The following is a 21522-nucleotide window of genomic DNA, read 5'->3' as shown; positions in this document are numbered from 1 at the left end:
TTATTATTATTAACATTATAGTAGCTGTAATTATAATTATAGCCACAAGTATTAAAAATTTTCTTCTGAGTGTTAATTTTCTTTAAAATCTTATTCTATAAAAGGAAAATAAAAATTATTGTTTAGAAATCTTAGACTAGTATTAATACTACATAATTCATTCTTGTTCAACACCTTAAATAATATCTTAATAATATCTGAAGATGTTAATTTATTTTTTGACATCTTAAGACTGTACTTAAGATGATCTTAAAAGTATAAAAACTGTATAAGAACTGTGAATACCGATTTCTTAAATTTAGATATATAACTAATCTAAATTTAATTATAATATAAATATCAGTAAAAAATATAACTATAAAATTTTTTTAGACGTTTTGAGCACTCCTGCTACCAACTTGCATATTTTAAAATCTCCTATTTAAAGGTTAATAAAAGTGAAATAAGTATTAAACATGACTTTCTGGATTTCAATCCTGTTTTACGAGATCACTTTTGCCAAGTAAATTTGATCAGAAAAGAAAAGAAATATGACAAGGAGCAAGTGACAAAGTTATTCCGTGTTACTCGGAGTTTTTATTAGTTCTAGTGTAGTTTGATGTGATGTGTCGATTGAATTGATCGTCTTGCAGAAGAAGTGTATAATCGCACAAATGCACCACATTGCCGCCCGGGGATTATTCGCGTGTATATATGTAGTAAACATTACGCGAAGATTATGGCAGAGCTACAAAATAGGCGAGTGCGTGGCGAAGTATCGTCTTTCGTTTACGAAAATAAAATACAGTGAGCAACAAGTTCGCCTGCGGAGTTGAATCTTATAGTTATAGACGTTATCTAGCGTGTCCCACCGCTATTTTGACGCTCCTCTGAAGTTCTTCGAATTCGCGACGTGATATAATTATTTTAAACAACCTGGTTCCTTTGTCATCCATAACACTCTTTTCCGCACCAGTGAATTTTTTTGAGCTGAAATTTGAATCAGTAAATTTGAATCGTGGTTCGTTTAAATTGTAAATTTTTAGGAAACGTGAAACAATTTGTTTTACAATTTTATTGGAGTAACTTGAGCTGATTGAAGAGTTCGATGAAAATTTAACTCTTCACAGATTTTTAGAGAGTTTGCAGAAATCGTTGTTTCGATTTTTCTCACAATATATAGTTTTTAGAATTTTATTAGGCACGAAGAACAACTTCGATCGAATTGGAATTTTTCTATTCATGTATGTTTAATCTCATCAATCGATTTTCATTTAATATCTATTATTTATTTACATTGTCAGAAAAAAAACAATTTTTCTATTTTCTAAAAGCTTTGAAGTGGAATCTAATTTCAAAGAATGATAGTTGAGTCAGTGTTGGAAAAGAATTGCTTAATTATCAATTTTTAAAAGAGTGAAATTTTACTTCTTACAGTTATTCTACTTCAATTTTAGAAAGTATGAAGTTACTATTGTAATTATTACAATAATTATCATCAAGTCTCGGTAGTCGAAATAGGAAGTCCGCATTCCGAAATTCGGAAGATCCAACTTTGACTGTCGATTGAGATAATATTTTTTGTAATAAATTATTTTATAGTTTTGAAGATGTTTATTAGCATAAAATTACGAGCAGCTTTTATGATGATTATTTGCATTAATGATATTAAACTGAAAACACAATAAACAGTAATATTATTATTGTTTATTGTGTTTTCAGTTTAATGTCAAATTATTTGTAAATTGAATTTGCGATATTACTGTTCTGGCTTTGGTTTAGAATTGCGTTTCAAGATCGACAAATAATCGGCGCACAGTTTGCTTGAATTGGAAATTGTACAAATTCACAAGAGGTATTATTAGGCATGAAGAATCATCTTGATCGAATATAGAATTTTTTTATTTATGTGCGCTTATTTTTTTAAATATTAAAGTCCATGAAAAAAATCTAGTAGTTTTATTGACGATCCATTCCACGTTATATTAATTATACTGAATAGGCTGTAATAACGGCTATAATCATTGTATTTTATTCTCGCAGGAATGCAGAAATATTATTCGATAATCGAACGATGATGATTATTATACGAACTTGCAATAAACTCATTTTTATGCGTAGTAACAATTGAATCTGTGTATGCATGTTTGTAAAAAATGCATATTCTACAAAATAAAATTTACTCTTTTCGAAATAGAAATGGCCATTAAAAAAATTGTATTATCCTATTACTATTATTATTAAATGTCGTTGTTCATTTTTGATAAAAATCCCTAAAAAGAAGTCTCATGAGCGTTTATTATTAAGTCTCACGAGCTCTTAGTTTCGATCGAATAATCGATACAAAGTACAATGCAGCATATTTGTTATGTATGAAATATTAAATAACAGAATAGTACCTCTATGTACAGCGTGAATAAATTAAATATTGATACATTTCTGTACCGAATATTTTGCGTATCAAACGACCTTAGGTTTTAATCTTGAAAATTAGCTAGTCGAGACGGAGGGCAATAGACGCTCATAACGTTTTAAGGTTCAGATCGATTCAGTATTACGACCATGCTACTGTTGCGAGTTTGATGAATAGCATAACTCAATTGCACGTGGCCCATTGCGTTTGGCAGGCTGCATATCATCTGATAGCTATATAACCTAATTGTATCACGCTAATTGTATCAAAAAGAACAAAAAACTTATCATCATTTAAGATAAACTTGATTCATAAGCGATTTTCTCTTGATTGAAGATTTGAAAGCACCGTGTTAGTACAGTGTTAGAAAAATTTACGCGAGAACGATCTTTTCTAGCAAGAAGCAAAAGGTTTTGTTATATTTGATTATTATTATATAGTCTTGTGTATTTAAGACTAATTAATTTCTATTTAAGAACTGTTACATTGGAAATATCGTTACATTAAACATTTTTGAATCAGTAGATAGAAGAACTCTTCCCTTTTTTATCTGCTTTAAAAAGTTTTTTGATGTAATAATTCTTAAATAAAAGTTCATCCTGTATCACGGTTTAACAAAACTTAAAAATATGACATTTTTTTAACAAGCAAATAGAAGTCTCTTAGAGAAAGAACTTTTCTAGCTGCTCGTTCAAAAATTTTTTATGTAATAATTCTTACATAAAAATTTATTTAGTCACGCTCTTTGTATTTCAATATCTCAAATTGTATCTTTAAAAATACAAAAATAAAACTGTTGAACGGGCAGAAAGATTTTTCTCCTACGACATAAAAGAATAAATATCTATGCCAAACATCAGGCATTTTATTTTTGAATAAACTCTTGTTTATTAAAAAAAAGTTTTTATTAAAAATTGTTACAGCGAAAATTTTTAAACAAGTTTGTAGGAAAAAAAGCCTTTCTTGAAAATGTTCGTTGAAAATGTTACGGTTCTTAAACAGAAGATTACAATCTTATTAAGCTATACATCAAGAGAAGGTGGCTTAATTCTACCGTTAATTTAAATTTAAATGAAGGAATGGAAACGTTAATTAAAGATTTCGCGTAAAAGTGAAAGATAAAATTAGGACGATAGAACTTCGCAGACGAAAATATCATGATATAATTTCGTTTATTTATTCGTTTGATATTTGAATTTATATCCAGATATTAAATAAACTTTATATTGCTTATTTTCATATAGTTTTACAGAAAAAATTAGAAATTAAATCGAGAAATATAATTAATCAAAAGTTTTGACATTGTATGGAAGGAACTGTGGACATTTGTCTCAAGATAGTGCTTTTATAAACTTTTGTTATGATTTTCATCGGATAAATATAACAAACGTAGGCAGACTTTGCACGCGTTATGATAAACGGATATCGTTATGTAACGCAGATGAAACTGTTCTATCTAAATTGTAATGAATATTTCATTTGTAAGCGATGTCTCTTTCATTTTCCAATATTATTATTTGCATTCAGAGAATTTTGTATTATTTTATAATATTTTAATATAAAACAATAAATATGATTTATTATTGATAAAATCAATAAATATTAATATAAATACATTTTAATATATTTATATTTATGAGAAAAACAAAATCTATTTGTTCGCGTTCGTGAATTTTGAACATTACTTTTCTAATAATTTTCGCAAAAATAATTTAACACCATCGAACAATAAGGAGGAAAAAAATTTCCTTCAAGAAAAAAAGGGATTTAAAAATGTGATAGCGCTCTGTTATCTAAATTAAATTATTTATCTGTAGAAACACGCTTTTTCGCATGATATTGATAATTTTCCACTTCAAGATAATTACAGTGCAGATTTTCATTTAAATTCAATTAACGCCACCTTAATTAACAATTAATATATTGTTGACAAAATGCTTTTTAAACTGTAATTAGTTTTCGGTTTTTAAAACGTATTGTTTATTTCTGTGTGTGTGCTTTTTCTCATATCTCTTACGGATAATCATGGAAAATTTTATTTTCAGAAATATGGCTATCAAAGTATGAATCAGTTCAGAACTGATTAACTCATTAAACTGATAAGCGTATTATTCCAAGATTTCCATTGTTTAATGTATTCTCTTATTTTTGAATGTTAAAATGGTTATCAGTGCAACGTAAATCAGTCTTTCAGGAACAATTTGTCGTGAGAAAGATTCCTTTTTAAGTCGATCTAATCGTTCCAGAAAATTATTGCTATTTGAAAATACTAAGCACAATTGACGTCCGATGAGTATCTTAAGAGATTTGTGTCGATGACGTCAATCGGTATCGAGATTCCTACGTTTTGTATTTTCTCAGGAAAAGCATACAAACGGACGTTAGGATCGTATATTCAATATATGAACGTTATCGTTGAACGTACATACGTGTATCATAACTGCTCATGTTCAAAGGTAAACAAATTGTAGTAGTTACACAGAGCGATCTCGCTAACTCGCTTTTATCAAGATGCGACCGAAGAGAATTTCTCGACGAATAATCGCGTGGTAGACCGCACGCTACAATGATAAAATGTCGTCGCCCACATAAATTTGCATTACATCAGCTGGAGGAAAAGCTCCCTGACTTCTCAAGACTATATCTATGCCCAAGATCGAGAACTCGCAATGCACTATGCATTCGTTTGTATCCGTGCAATAAATATCAAAGGTAAATCCTTGTCGGGCAAGAATTTTCATTTACACACGGAGAGAATGATTTTGATGACTGAAATATTCAAAATTCAACTAGATACAGATCTGAAAATAATTTCGTCAAAAAATTTTAACATTCTAGTAATCAGTTTGAGTGTCCTAAAAATTTTGATGGTCTAATAAAATTATTTTCAGATTTGTATCTTGCTATATTTTTGGATACTTCAGTTCTCTGCTTGTTCTCTGCTAATTTCCACTAAATATTAGTGAATTTAAAAATCATATTTTTACATCGCTACAACTTCTTTCGTATTTAATATACGTATATTTTTTATACATAGTCTTCAACTTTCAAATCTTAATTATTAGTAAATACTCATGATGAGTTATTCGTGTTCTGCGCACTTCTTTTATTTGACTGCGTTTAAGTACTTTGCTGTTGCTTACAACGCTTGTAGGCATTATTTATCCTTGTAATATTTAATATTTGATAAACAAGGATGAAATGATGCTTAAAGCGCTTTGAAAACTAAAGCGATCGCAGCCTTTGAAATACTAAAAGCTGATAGAAATACTATCTAGCTAAATAATTCTTTCCTTTTTTTTAATACATAATCTTAAAAATACTTTCTGAAGATGTTAAACTGTATGTAAGAAAATCATTTAGAATCGGAAAAAGTATCATGTATCTTAAGGTTTAATCGTCTACCATCGAATTTCGCTCTAAAATGCAACTCATAATATAAGTTTCCACATTAAAGAAGAAAAGCGTACATTTAATAAAAATACAGATAGAATAATTATACTGAGCAATAAATTTTGATCAAATTTTTATTTCTTAATAAATAATGGATGTTTCTTATAGGTTTTTTATACTAAAAAAAGAATAACTTTTTAAAAAATTCCACCAACCTTCAATTTAAAAAAAATTCCATTTTAAATGTCTTATGTAATAACATAAAATAACGTTGTAACAGGTGAAAAATACCAGATATTTGTGATGAACTTTGCAAATTTATATTATATAAGAATAAAAACATTTATAACTTTCCATATCATGCAGTATTAACTCTCAAATGGCACTTATCTTCAGCATCTTTTAATGGATCCTTTGTGTCTGACTCGATTTTAAAGCTTTTGAAGTGCTCGAAAAATCTTAAAATTCACACATATTCTTTAAGGTCTTTACTGAATTATTCTGCTATGTAGACATTGGAAAAAAAGTTTAGAAAAATTATGAAAATTACTTTCTCCACTAGAAAAAGAAAATAATTCAGATTTGATATAAAAATTATAACTTTGCTATATATATATATATATACATAAAAAAATCATTGTAAGATGTTCTTTCTTCTTAGATATAATTCTTTACAAATGTGTGTGTGTGTACATATATATATAGAAAAGTTATAATTTTTAAAAATATTATTTGTTCATATTAAAAAATATGATATGATTTTAATATGAACAAATAATATTTTTTGAAGAAAACACAGTTTGATTTTCAAATATTAAAATGATTGTTTATTAACGCAAACAAATAAAAATACTGAAAAAAGTGATTACAATTATAAAATATTAAATTTTTTAATCTTTATCATAAAAGGAAATATAATTTTGTAGCATTTAAATTTGCATAAATACACGTGAAAAAATTTTTTAGAAAAATTATATATATACGATAAAATAAGCCTACTGGTGAAAATTTTCTCATAATTTTTATACGAAAATTGGAACATTTTTCATACAAGTAAATTCTGAAATATTCTGAAATTTCTCATCCCATAATTTTTAAAAATATTTCAAAATTTTTTAGATTTTATTTCATCAGAAATCATACTTACAAAAAATTTTAGAAATCTTACGATATTTCATTAATTAACGTATATGAAACATTCTGAGAAAAGATGTAGAATTTCTGAGAAGTGTTCCAATTCGTATAAAAAAATGTGAGAAAGTTCTAAAATTATATAGAAATTCTGAAAAATTCTGAGAAAAATTTTCACCAGGATACTCAATACAAAAATAGCAAAATAACCGAATTCACTTACTTGTGAAAAAGACTCCTTCCAACGGCACACATAGGTCTTTCAGTTCCACACGCAACTTTACGACTGCACTGCTCGACAAGAGCAGTTGCCGTTGCTTTCCTATATTTCCTCCATTATAAAGAGTTTTTACGGAGGGAGAGAGAAAGGGAGGCATAGGGCCAGGCATAGGAACAAGTATATGAGAAATAAAAACTATCAGAAATGTGGAATGACCCAGATATGCCGTTTCAGAGTTAAGATGGAATAAAATCTTTTCTATATATCATATGGAAAAAGAACTATTTCAAATTGTTATATCTTGGAAACGAAAAATCATACCGAAACGGAACAAAATATATTTTGAAGCTAAAAGTTAATACCTTCGTGTGGCGTTAACAACGAAATTTATTAAAAAATTTGTTGCTATATATACACACACATACACACATATATATATATATATTTTTTTTTCAATAACTAAATATATATAAGAATCATTATTTAGGTGTTGGGAAACACAAACCTTATTGCTCACTATTATTAAATTATTTGTTTAAAATAATTTATTATTAACAATATATGAAAAAGATTTTTTTTTATAAACTCGATCGAATTGTTTCAATCAATGATAATCACTTACTCGATAATCATTCTAATAACGATATTAGTCACGAATGTCCTTAAATCGATTTACAATTACTGCACCGAAAAAAGATTAGTCATTTGTGAACGTGAATCAATTTTTGTCTTCATATACTAAGCAATTACATATATAAGCAATTATGATTAATAATAATTGTATTTATATTTGCTTCATTTGCGAATATTTCATTCACGTGCATTTAACTTCGATTCCGCGAGATATGCCTACATCTACGAGAATGGAGTTCGTTTGCAGCATGTATTTCCTTATCTTTTTAGGTTAAGGATTAATTGCCGATTCAGCAGTGACGGATGTTCGTAATCGAAGAAAAGTTTGCGCGTATATAGCTTCTACATATATGAGAGTTTTGTTATTTTTTGGTACTCTTTGGTATACTTTGAACTTACCATTGCGTCGAAGTTTTATTAATAAAAAAAGGAAAGATCTGAAGAAAAGAGCGATTCATTGATACTGAGAGAAAAGTATTTTTTGTATTTGTGAATATAATATAATTGCTTGAAATAATTAAGAATTCTATTTTTATAATTATTACTGCTATAATATTAGTACTAATTATTATCTTTATAATTTTATATTGTACAAAAAAAATATATACTCTCCGAAAACGATTATAAATTTATAGTCAGGTACATAAATATGATAATAATATAATTATTTTATATAATGTAATATGATATATTTTATATAATATAATTATATTATAATAACAATAATAATTACAAAAAATGGAGTTCCTAATTATTTTACCACGTTATGATAATACAGTCACAAATACTTTTCTCTTAGTGCATAATAATCAGAATTAGAAAGACGTGACGATTCGTGAATGTAAACAATCACGTGATGTTATCAGATTTGAACTTTTGTAGAAAGCATTATTTTACCTTAGTGCTATAATTAATGAAAGAAAATAACGAATGGTCACTATGGCTAGACTGAAAGCTCGAGAGCTGTATTTCATTTAGCCTTTTGCGCTTTGCAGCAAAAGCAATCTAACACGTGTGTGCTTTTACATGACGATAATTACATTCCTTAACGTTCTCGGACTCTTTGTGTTTCGACGTGTCGCACTCCGCAAGTCGCGCATGAGGGACATCTGACGTGGACAACTTTCAGCGTAAGCAACCACGTCAGAGCAAACGTCGTTGGCCGATTCATTATTAATGCGCTGATTGCAAAGAGACATTTTCACTGACGCCTTCCTGCGATCACGCGATCATGTATGAAGGCCGAGTGCATTGCGACGAGGACACTAAGTTCAATCTTCACTGGCGTTGTTCTCTAAGATTCTTCAACTTTTATTTTATTAAATATTTGATGTTTTGCATATATTATACTTTGCATTCAATTCAAGACTTGCTCAATTCAAAATCTTATATCAATACAAATTCAATCAAATCAAGACTAAAATCTTTAAAGCAAGATTACAATATTTTTGTTTATATATAAATATATTATGATTGATTTAAGAATAGTCTTTTTTCTCTGTGTTTATATATGAATATGTGTAAAAGGATTGTTTCTTATTTTTTAGTTTTAGCATTTAAAAATCTTTATTTCCATTATATCGAAGATACAATTATGAATGTAATATTTCGCATTTTTATGTTTAACTCTAAATTTGCTGTTTTCTCGACTAAAAACTTTTGATTACGTCAGATACTTTTTCATCTTGTAATCATTTTAATTCGCACTATTATTATTGCACAAGACTGAAAAAGATAAAAGATATAATTGCATAATTTGTGCAAGAATGTTCTTTATGTTTTTATTTTTAGCGCTTGAAAAGTATTTTTTCTAATCTTATTATATCAAAAATATAAAATTCCGAATATAATTTATGCACATATATTTTTTAATTTATAAATTCTAAATTTTTACTTCTTTAACTTTCGACTGTCAAATATTTTATCTTACACTCATAATCATTTAAAAATTCGCACTATTATTATTACAAAAAAAAAATAATAATAAAACTAAAAAGAATAAAAGATAAAATTGCACAATTTGTGCAAAGAATTTCGCGGAAAGAATTATTTTCTATTTTCTATTTTTTAGCGTTTGAAAAGTATTATCTCAAATCTTCTTCTTATACTGAGAATACAATTCTGAATGTAATTTCACACGCATGTTTGAATTCGTAACTTTAAATTTCTTCTTTAAAGACACTCGACTATTAGATTTATTACTTCTTTGTCCTATCATATAGTAGTATTTCATAGTTATTTCAATTTGCATTGTTATTATTACACGAGGATACTGAGAAGAATAAAAAAAGAAATTGTATAATTCATGTAAAGAATTATTTTTTATTTTTAGCGTTTGAAAAATGTCTTTTGATCACGTTATATTGAGAATACAATTCCAAATGTAATTTTGCACATATGTTTTTAATTTGTAATTTTTAATTTTTCTCTTAAAGATTATTATTTTCTCCTTCAACTTGTTTATAATCTCTCATTTAAATCATTTTAATTTCGTTTTGTACACAGATATTAAAAATACTAAAAATGATAAAAGATAGAAATACAGCGAATCCAAAAAGTTTTTGTACAAGAAAATTTTTTAATAAAAATTATTTGTAGAAAATAAACGTTAATTAGCAATTTTATACAATGAATACAATTTGTTCTAATATAAACAAATGTGCTTTGCATATATTCCTGATTTTAGAAACAAAATTTCTCGACTGTATATCGAATACTTTTTGAGCGTTCAAATATAATTTTTAATTTGCGCTTATTTTTAAGATGATATATTTTCTATAATTAATATACATTTTTTGATATATATAATTTCGAGAATCATACAGTCTATTTCTTTATGAATAAATTGTTAATTATTCAGCAAGAAATGATCATTTATTAGACGTTGAATCAATGTCGAATTGATATCGAAATCATCGATATATCGATTCGACAAGTCATTTCTCACTGGATAATTTTTATTTTTTTAAAATAAGTAAAAAATATATTTTCTCTGTATACGAATACTTTTTGCACTCAGTATACATAATTTGACATAAGAGTTAATCGTAGATTGCATAATGATGATTCTTATGCCGCGTCTTATTCAAGCTTCGTAAATAACCGCGATGGGCGGTTGTAAAAATCGCTCGGCGCTTAATAAATAGCTTAATAAATCGCACATGTGTTGTGAAATTGCATTAGGAGTTGACGCGGCTGAGTGAGGTTAATTCGTTTTAAGGTCGCACTTTAAAGTCGCGGCGTGCCGTGATAGTTAGCACGCTTGGATGCCTTGTATCCACTTCGATATCGCTTTATGCGATTATCCATTTAATTAATTTATTCTCGATCGACCTTATTCTCATCTCCTTATGTATTCGAATGTTACATCTATTATTATTCTTTAACGTTGATATACTTTCTTCATTACGTCATTCATTCGCGATTACAATTTCTCGTATTGCTACATGACACATGTATATTTAAACACACACACACAAGTAAGACAGTCGCACAAATAATTCGTCACAAATTTCCTTAACTCTTATCATTCAATTATAAGATATAATTAATTAACCTTTAACCATTAAAAAAAAAACAACCGAAATTTCGAAATCTCGAATATGTCATAAAAACTTTTCAATGCATTACATTAAAATGAGCTTTTAAGGAATGATATTGCCTTGTTATTTTGATGCATAAGTAATAGTAACTGAAACAACGAATTTTAATCAAAACGCTCATTAAAATGATGTCTAATTTGATGTAAATTCGAAGATATATGGACAAAAAACTTCAAATCGATACAAAAAATTATTTTTTTATATTATTTTATAAAGATATTAAAGAGTGTATAGAATTTAGCGTTTAATATTGTGTTATTGATTTTGCTGGTTTATTAAACTCATACAATTCATAGAGAAAAACGCATAAGACATTTAGAATCAAGTTTGAAGCCAAGTCTTATCAAGCACACTGCTGTTATTTATTTTTCACTCATGGATCAGAATCAATGTGTGAAAAAGAAAACCTATACAAGTAAGCGCGAGAGAGATAACATACAAGGCTAAAGTATACGCGCACCTTGGTTAACCAAGTTTTGACGAAAACTTCGAGTAGAACTCGTAAGCGCCAGTAAAGTTTACCTTGGTCTCGTCGGGTGCTATCGTCAAGTAATCTAACCAATCGATATCAGAAAATTTCCACTCTTCTGTTTGTTAACGGGAAACCGTGAGCAATCGAGAATCTTATTATCGCGGAAATGCACATTTAAAATGTAAAAAAAAAAATTTGTCGAATTTGTAAACATTTCACTCATTTAATTTAAAAAGCGGTCTTGTAATTTTCTTGTAATTTAAAGAAATAATTACTGTAAAAAGTAATGTATTTTATTCTCGTCCCCAATTTTAAATTTTTTCAGTAGATAAAACACTATGCGTTTTAAATCTAAACACGTAGTGTTGTCTATTGAAAAAGTTTAAAAATAAAATCTTTAAGTGTTTAAAAAATAGGGACAAGAACATCTTAAAATAAAATATCTTAAAATTAAACACTTCTTTTTTCAGTTGATTTTACTTTGACATACTTTAACACTTTTCGAAACATATTTTTTTCGTCATTTAGATAATCTTAGCTTTGATTAATAGATTTGACACGTTTGATTTCAAGATACATCATCTTCGAAATTTTCTTGGAAGTTGTGTACACCAGAAATAAACATTATACAGAACTCAAGAATTTTATTTTTCTTTGCTAAATTTGGGACTTTGTTTAGCTCATTTACATGACATTATGCGCAAGATAATATTAAATATACTCGAATTCTCATATATGCATTGGCCTTTCAATGTGAAAAAAAAACAATACATCATAAATTCTATTTCTACGATAAATAATGAATTTCTCAATTCTCTGTGTGACATGAGGAGCATTATGAACGTGTTAAGTATTTCTTGGACAGTTATACTCGATTTTTTGAAAGGTTTAATACCTATGCATACTTATGTATTTGTATTGAATCGAATGTAAGGAAATAATGAAATATTATGATTAAGGATATTCGAGAGCAATCGAGAGTTTTCCGCACAGTACGAGCGATCGAGTCAAGTATGCTCAAACAGTATTGTTTTATCTTCTCTGCACTCGAGTGCCACCATATGACAAATAAGCACTCAACATACCACGTGTATTAATGTTACTCATTCGTGCATGTAATGAGGTTTCGTCTGTCACAAGCGCAGTTAGAAATTAGTTTCGTGGTTGACCTCAGAACCGCCCATGGAAATTGTATCGCGTTCATCTATATTCTGCACATACGATGGAATTTGTCTTCCTTCCGCCATTTATCAACTGTGTATTATTCTTATCAAATTGTCACGAATGATAAACGAAATAAGTGAAAAAAGAAAGAAAATTGTCTCTTTATTATCATATTATTTATTTATTACTAATTAATTCACGAAACACTCAGGCTGTTTATCTTGCACATTTTCTCATTTTTCACTTATATTATATCGTCGTTATTCTTGTACATTTTTTTTCCATAAATGTATCTTTTTTTTTTTTTTGTTAATTCATGATACTTTCGAAATGAGTAAAGTAACTGATGTGTGTTTAGTAATTGATTTCTTCGCAAATTGGTTCGACATCGTCAAAATGTTCACTTTTATTTAAGATTATTTGTAATTTTGTATCGTTTTTGAGATATATTTTTGCAGAAGGATCTTCGGTATATGCGTTTCCATTCCAGCATGATATTTGCATGAATTTCGTTCTATTTACATAAATCTCTCTAAAGCCGTAATTATATTATAGCGGTTTTTAATTCGTTTGCCATTGTGATTGGCGATTTCTTTTCAACAAATCGAAACAGTCCGATGCTTTGCTTTGATTGATTTAAAAGTAATCATCAATCGCAATCGCAATTCAATCGGTAATCCTGGTACAGCTTAAAGCGGCTTCTAGACGATCAATATTATGTATGCACAATATTTGGTATTGCACAATATGTATTATTGATTATCTGAAAGTTATATTAAGCCTTTAGATTGTTTGTTTTGAATTGTTTAAAGAGAGAGAGAGGGGGCTTAATATTATATAAAATAATTATATAATAATATTGAGCGTCTAAGAGCCACTTAAATTATCCGTGTTGCACGATTTGATGAAAGTTTCTCCGAAACTTGGACGCGTTCCGGAACTTATTCACTACTTCGTTACACGCGAATCGTCCCGGTTAAGTTCATCGGCTAAAGTTAGCACGTGCATGGTGTGCGGAGCGAAGCCGGAGCAACGTGTCGTTCAATGCACGACCGGCGGATTTGTTTGTCGCGCGTTTCTATCGGCTTTGTGCGGCCGTTCACTGTCGCGTGATAATCCGTAGCCCTGACGTTCTCGCATGGCGCGGGGAAAATTCCCAGCTTTTTCCGCACCTTTTCCCGCCTATGCTCGATCATACCTCGATCGCGCCGCATTTGCTTCCGTACGGCGTAACGACGCCACCTCCCGTAGCTGACTCGTGTATTCGTAGTGTGCGTAAAACGCGATCGATGTCACTTGCCAGAGAGGATTGTGTGCCTCCAGGTGTTCTTACGAGAGTATATTCGATGCTTATCCTGCAGCCTTTAATATTGATTATCCTCAATCATTTCATTTCATTACCCTCAATCTTGGAAATTTATGGAAATTTAACATTGATTGTATTTCACGAGATTTTTGTGATACACGCTTTCTAGATCTTTTGGACTGAAAATTGAGCAATCTTGAAAAAAGAGTGAAAACTTTTCTTTTTTTTTTTTTAAGACTCAATTTTCAGTCTTTTGGAGTGAAATTTGACTCCAAAAGATTTAGAAAGCGGAACGATTTTGTGAGGTAGTTAAAAAAAATTGATACAGATCTGCTAAAAAAAATTTCTGATTGAAAATGAACGAATCAGAATTTTTGATTAAATTTATTAAAATTCTAGTTGAGACAATCGGAATTTTTGGTTGAATACAATATATTTCTGGTAAAATAATTTTTTATTTTTAGAAAGAATAATTATATCAATCAGAATTTTATCTCAACTAGAATTCTAGATTTAACAAGAACTTAATTAGATTTAAGAAACATCTGACAACAAGAAAATTCTGATTTCATTTTTCAGAATTACTATTTAATCCAACCAGATTATTTTTCTCAGTGTGAAAATAATTTTGTTGGACTATCAAAATAATTTGTAAGAAATTCAATCATGATGAGCATTGCTGCAAAAAATTTTTGTATTTTAACAATCAACTGGCCATCCTACATAATTATTTTGATAATCTAACAAATTATTTTCAGATCTGTATCTAGCTAAATTTTTATTAGGTGTACAATTTTGCTTCCGCCGTTTTTTTTTCCGAAATTCGAGGCTTTATTATAAAAAACTGGTTATACATTTATGATTCAAAGTATTGTCCATCGCTGGCCACTACTTTCTCCCATCTTTCGAGTAGCGTACGAATCCCGCGTCGAAAAAACTGGTCATCTTTTGAGGCTATTCACGAATCGATCCAATTTTTTACTTCTTCATAAGACCGGAAGTGCTGGTCAGCCAGGCCGTGTGCCATTGATCGAAACAAGTGATAGTCAGAGGGAGCAACGTCTGGAGAATACGGCGGGTGGGATAGGACTTCCCATTTCAACTTCCATTTCAACGTTTCCAAGTATGTCTTGACCACTTTCGCAACATGGGGTCGAGCATTGTCATGCTGCAAAATCACTTTATCGTGTCTCTCGTTGTATTGCGACCGTTTGTCTTTCAATGCTCGGCTCAAACGCATCAATTGCGTTCGATACCGATCGCCTGTGATTGTTTCAGTCGGTTTTAACAGTTCATAATACACTACGCCGAGCTGGCCCCGGTCCCACCAAATACAGAGCATGACCTTGGAGCCGTGAATATTCGGTTTGGCCGTCGACGTGGAAGCATGGCCGGGAATTCCCCATGATTTTCTGCGCTTGGGATTATCGTAATGAACCCATTTTTCGTCCCCAGTTATAATGCGATGCAGAAATCCCTTCCGTCTTTGCTTTTCAAGCAGCTGTTCACAAGCAAACAAACGCCGTTCAACATCGGCTTCAATTCGTACGGCACCCAATTTCCTTGCTTCTGAATCATTCCCATGGCTTTGAGGCGTTTTGAAATGGCTTGTTGAGGCACTCCCAATGATCGTTCCAATTCTTCTTGATTTTGACACGAGTCTTGCGCAAGTAATGCCTCCAATTCTGCATCTTCGAAAATCTTCTCTCTTCCACCGCTATGCCGGTCTTCGACATCAAAATCACCGTTCTTGAAGCGTTGAAACCATTCACGACACGTTCTTTCACTAATAGCGGCCTCATCATAAGTATTTGAGAACATTCGAGGAGCCTCAGCCGCAGATTTCTTCATATTGCAGCAAAAAATTAAAACCTTCCGCAAATGACGAGAATTTGGCTCGTAAATTGACATTTTCAATCGAGAAGAACTTTATGATGCAGACACAAATCGACTAAAGTTTCTATGGGGTTATGTTAACAGATGCCCAAGTTTATTGTATGATGTCTATGATCTATTTATTTCGACCACCATTTATCGCTAAAGCCATCTATAGGAAAACGGCAGAAGCAAAGTTGTATACCTAATAGATACTTCAGCGAAACAACCGTGTACAATTGTAACTTATGTAGGATACTCTATTTTTTTTTTTTTTAAGAAATTTGTTATCGAAAAACTGATAGAAATAATTCTGATATTAGAACTATATTATTAAAGACGTCCTCCCTTTTTCATCCCTGACCATCGACATTTGCTGATATCATTTTCAAGAATATGAATCTCGATATTAGGTTTCAAGGTACAATGCTCACGTGCGAATTAACGAGTTTTGCAACGGTGCAATCGATGTGAAATTGAAGTTATTATTCGTGCGACAAACGCTTTCACGCCTGGCTTTATGTAAGTCCGAGAATTACACGCGGCCTTTCAGAATCCCATTGCTGTGTACGTTTCACGGGAAGCGACATGTTCTCTGTTGAACACTTCAATCGCGAGACGGCCATTCAAGGAAAATCTATGCGGATCCAGTATACGAATCAATGACTCCCACGTGGCTCTGTTTTTCCTCACGTGTCACTCCGTACGTATCGCGAGCAGACAAGCCGCTCACGTCGATAGACAGTTTGCTTTTCCATATTGCAAACACGGTTCTTCTCTGCATCCATCCTCGATCTTTTCCAACAAAATGTATATCATCTAACGTCATTTATTTCTAAGCAGACTCGATACCATGTAATAAAGTTTTGTTTCTAATCCTTGAAGCTAATTAGATGAAGTTAATTTGCTAAACATTTAACTTTAAAGATGAGAGACGTTGTGAAAAAAGGACAGCATATGCAATAAATTTTTATTCAAGAAAAGATCCATATTGAAGAAATTGAGAACACAGAAGAAACAATTTTTATTTTGCTGAAATATTTAACACAATTCAGCTAAATACAAATCCTGAAATAATTTTATTTGGGCGTAATCATCAAAATGATTACGTAGAAATCTTAAACATGATAAGCAATGCTGTAAAAAGTTTTAACAAGCAACTAGTTCGAGCATCTTACATAATTATTTTGATGATTCAACAAGATTATATTTCAGATCTGTATCTTGTTAAATTTCTAAATATTACAACAAAATTATCCTTTCCATGAAAATATAAACAATCTAAAAGATCAACATACATAACATATATAACTGATACATGAAAAGAATGATTTTATTAGTGTATTTACAAAATTAACTAAATAAACAGTTAAAAGATAATTTTATTGGATCTTCAAAATAATTACTCAAATTTGATGATAATACTGCAAATAATACTGCATAATACTGCAAAAGTTTCGATGTTCTAAACTTTAAATTAGTTTAAGCGATGGTTCAAATTTTCAGATCTTTATCTTGCTACAATTTTAGAATTTTCAACAAAATTATTCTTTTTATGTACATACCAATGTTCCTTTATGTTCGAATTTCTAATAGCGAATTCAGGACGTAGCTAGATGCACTGGTACATATTTACACATTTAAACTGTACACTGATCTAATCTGAGTAAAGATGATGTATTTCAAACGATATCTAATACATATCTTATTAAACAACACAATAAAGTATATAAAGATTTCGCGGTTTAATTCGTTTACATATTTTTATTTAAACATACATCTTTACGTTGATTTGTATACGACAGCTTTAATATGCACTAGTGCGTCAAACTGAAATCGCTATTAGGCAAGATGTCTTACGAGATTCTGCCTTTTCCTAATGTGTAAATATTTATACAACGATGCTATTAGAATTCACAGAGACGCACGATCGCCCACACACCCAATTTCTAGACGTTAATGAACGCTCGAAAGAGTAATCGACCTCGTGGATTAAACTGGATCAGAGATTTTCTTATATATGATAAAAATATCTGACCTTTTGGCTGCGTAATAGCGCGTTGATAAAAATTCATTTTATCAACATTATTCAAATAATCGTTAATATTCAAATAATCGTTAAAATTCTTGAGTTTTGCTTGCGATTTTGTACGTATCTCTTTTTTAAACTTCAATTATTTATTTTTTTTCAATATTTTGAAGGTTATTCTTATAATAATTTAATTAATTAATTATTTTTTAATGCTTTCGAAATAATTTTTGAAATAATTGTCTATTGAGTTTTTCTGATAGACGTTTGTTTAATCTCTTGGAGAAGTCATTGTTAACGTGTACAAGATTTTAAGCGAAATTCGATAATATTGAACAAGTTTCTGCAAAACTTCGATCCATTTCGCATTAGCTAGAGAACTTCCATAACGTCTACTATAAATCTTTTCAGCATTCAAGAACTGTCACTTGCACGTTTAACTCAATCACTAGATATTCCCCTAGGGAATTCCCCTACGCCCATTTTGCATGCCAAATTCGTTTTCGTGGTTTCCTTCAATTTGTTCGCGTCAAATTATGGGATTCTACACTCTTGACATTTCTGTATAATTTCAACTAGGACACCTTAAAGCGGATCCTTCATAGCGTTTAAATACTTCGGATTGAACATATAATTTTTATATATACTTATAAAGTATGTATATTCACTGTTTAATTTTCAAAAAGTTTAAAATATTTTCCACAGTAATATTTGAATAATTTATTTCCATTTGATAATTATGAAGTTATTTAAAATTAATTGCTAAGCTTTTTGATATTAAAATCTTATGAGAAGTGTACTTTTTGCAGCAATCATTGTTACTTAAAATAATATTGATTTACATTTTTGCACTTTATTATAGTTTTATTATTCGATATATAGATATGAGGTGATATTTTAATATTTCCCTTTTTATGTTACAGAATTGCCAGCTGAGGAGGGTGAGTACCAACTATCGTCTTTCGACGTTGCTTGACGTAGTAGAAAACAGGTTTGCGACAAATTGGCATACAAATTGCTTTTGATAGCAAGGCAAGTTTGTAAATCGAGAACTTTTTTTTTTCTTATGCCTCGTTTTTATATCGAGCCGTAACTTTATCAGCGTTTTATTAGGTGCTAATTTATAATTTATAAATTTCCGAATTTCTCTTCTCACCTGTCTGGACAAACGTTGGTCGTTTGCAGGGAAGATTTTAACCACGTGTTTGCTGTCAAAGTAGGTCACGCTTGCTCTTGGAATTCCATAAGCTTTGAGAATTAGCATCGCTATGTTGCACTTACAAATGCAACACATTGTCGTTGATGCCGCCGCTCGCAAAATCGCCTTTGCAACTTCTGAGAAATCTGAGAATTCTTGGGATTATATTCAGGAACTTTACAATGTCAATTAATCAAAACAAAAGGTGAAAAAACAGTGAAAGACAAATGTACGTAGAATGAGTATACCCATTTTTTATATATAAAAAATAAAATATAAAAGATATGATAAATGCGGAATATAGAAAAAATATTCAATACTTTTTATGATAAATGCTTTTTATATTCGAGCTCTTTGAACGTAACGTCGAGCATGGATCTTTCTTATATTTTCTCGTTTTTTGATGTCTTTGGTAAATATCTCTTTCTAACTTTATATATCTCTCTTCTATAATTAAAAATCTGTAAATAATAAATCTAATCTGATACAATAACAAAAAAATCTCCAATAAAATGTTCTTTTTCCGAGACTTATTTACTAATAAAGGATTATAGGAAGGCATCAAGTGCGTATAGTCTGCTAAAAGTAATTAAAATTGAAAATTTGTACTTTTCGTATAAAAATAAATGCATATGAAACGATTTAATAAAATCAATAATTGTATTTAACGATGTAATTTTATAATTAAAATGAAAATTTTCTTATTTTATCTTTTTACAAATATTTTACAAATTATTTTTTACAAATATGTCTACTTATTGAAATCATTTTTGATTCAAATAAATTGCCATCAAATTTTGTATATTTAACTTTTTGTATATATAACTTTTTTATAACTTCTTATATATAACTTTTACAGTGTGGAAAAATTTGTAATATTTTTATTTTTGTTACAAAATATGTGTAATCCTTGAGGAAATAGCAGCAAAGATAAAGTATTTGATGAAACGTACTATACTATACTATAGATATAAAATAAAGTATCGGCAGAAGGAAATGTAGGAAAGGTATATTGCACTGTCACGAGAGACTTGCAGGATCTAAGGAATACCTGGGTCACTTGCCCCCATTTGTCGAAAGACGTCAGCGCATAGCGCCGTACGTCGCCTTCGACTCGGTCGTAATTGCATCGGCATTCGACCCGCACAAAGTCTCGCGCTATCTTTCCGTCGTGTCGACCTTCGGCAATGAATCGACTCGCCGTAGTCGTAGCTTTCATTCGGCGTTATCGTTCATGATGCGAACTAAAATAAAAAAAAAAGGAGAGCGAGAATCGAGAGAAAATTTTTCACATTTTCCGAAAATACGTCCTGGATTGCATCAAACTGCTGAAATTGACTTCGATAAATCGGAATTAAATTGGCTCGAAAGCTGACGTTGACGATTAGATCGATTGCAGGCGTGGAATTTGTATCGCTATACTATACGCATGTGTATGTAATATATTTCAATATATAATAGATCCCGCTGAAAAGCAATTACGTGAAAATTAGATCGACCTTGATGTCGCGACTATTAAAACACGAAGCTTAATACGTTAATCAGTGAGATCGATCCTGCAAATAACAAATGTTTTCGGCTTTATCAAAGATAAATAGATGATAAGATATAGGCAACGGCCTTATTGAATTAATACCGTTCGAACGCAATAATATCCAAATTCCATTGAGTTCTTCGACTTATTCCGATAACGTAGAAATGAAGTTTTCTTTTTTTACCTTAATGAAAAATGCATGCTTTTCATTAAGAACATGTTTTTTGCGAAGCTCCTACGAGAGTAATTTTCTTTATACACAAGTGAATAGAGCTATAATCGTTTTTTCCTTTACAAGCCCAACAGTGCCGTCAGTGATCTCGATTTCATGGTAATTAGCATTACTTGACAGATTTGGCTATCTAAAAAATTATATTTAATATTTTTGGCTTGAGAAAAAAAAGAGAAAAATTTTCTATTTATAGCGCTATAATTACGTATTACCGTTATTATAATTATTATTGTTGTTAAAATGTTAGTCGAAGGTCATTGACATACCACTTTGTTTTTGGACAATATACTTTTTAACAAAAGTTAAAGTAAAAACATAATACAAAGTAGAAAATATCTTCT

At 30.0% G+C, this 21522-nt stretch overlaps 1 protein-coding gene across 6 annotated transcripts in view; it reads left to right on the top strand.

Annotated features, from left to right (window-relative positions):
• Positions 1 to 21522, top strand: part of LOC108693568 (calcium-transporting ATPase sarcoplasmic/endoplasmic reticulum type) — a 56967-nt gene that overhangs the window by 16732 nt on the left and 18713 nt on the right. For all 6 annotated transcript variants that reach the window (XM_018202583.1, XM_018202585.1, XM_018202579.1 and 3 more), the window contains one exon: positions 19141 to 19158. In XM_018202583.1, the coding sequence (XP_018058072.1) occupies positions 19141 to 19158 (18 nt within the window). The remainder of the gene's footprint in view (positions 1 to 19140; positions 19159 to 21522) is intronic.

Source organism: Atta colombica, unplaced genomic scaffold (assembly GCF_001594045.1).
Source record: "Atta colombica isolate Treedump-2 unplaced genomic scaffold, Acol1.0 scaffold92, whole genome shotgun sequence".
In the NCBI taxonomy this organism is placed as follows: domain Eukaryota; kingdom Metazoa; phylum Arthropoda; class Insecta; order Hymenoptera; family Formicidae; genus Atta; species Atta colombica.
The sequence above is the reverse complement of the archived record's forward strand: the minus strand, read 5'-3'. Positions and strand labels throughout refer to the sequence as shown.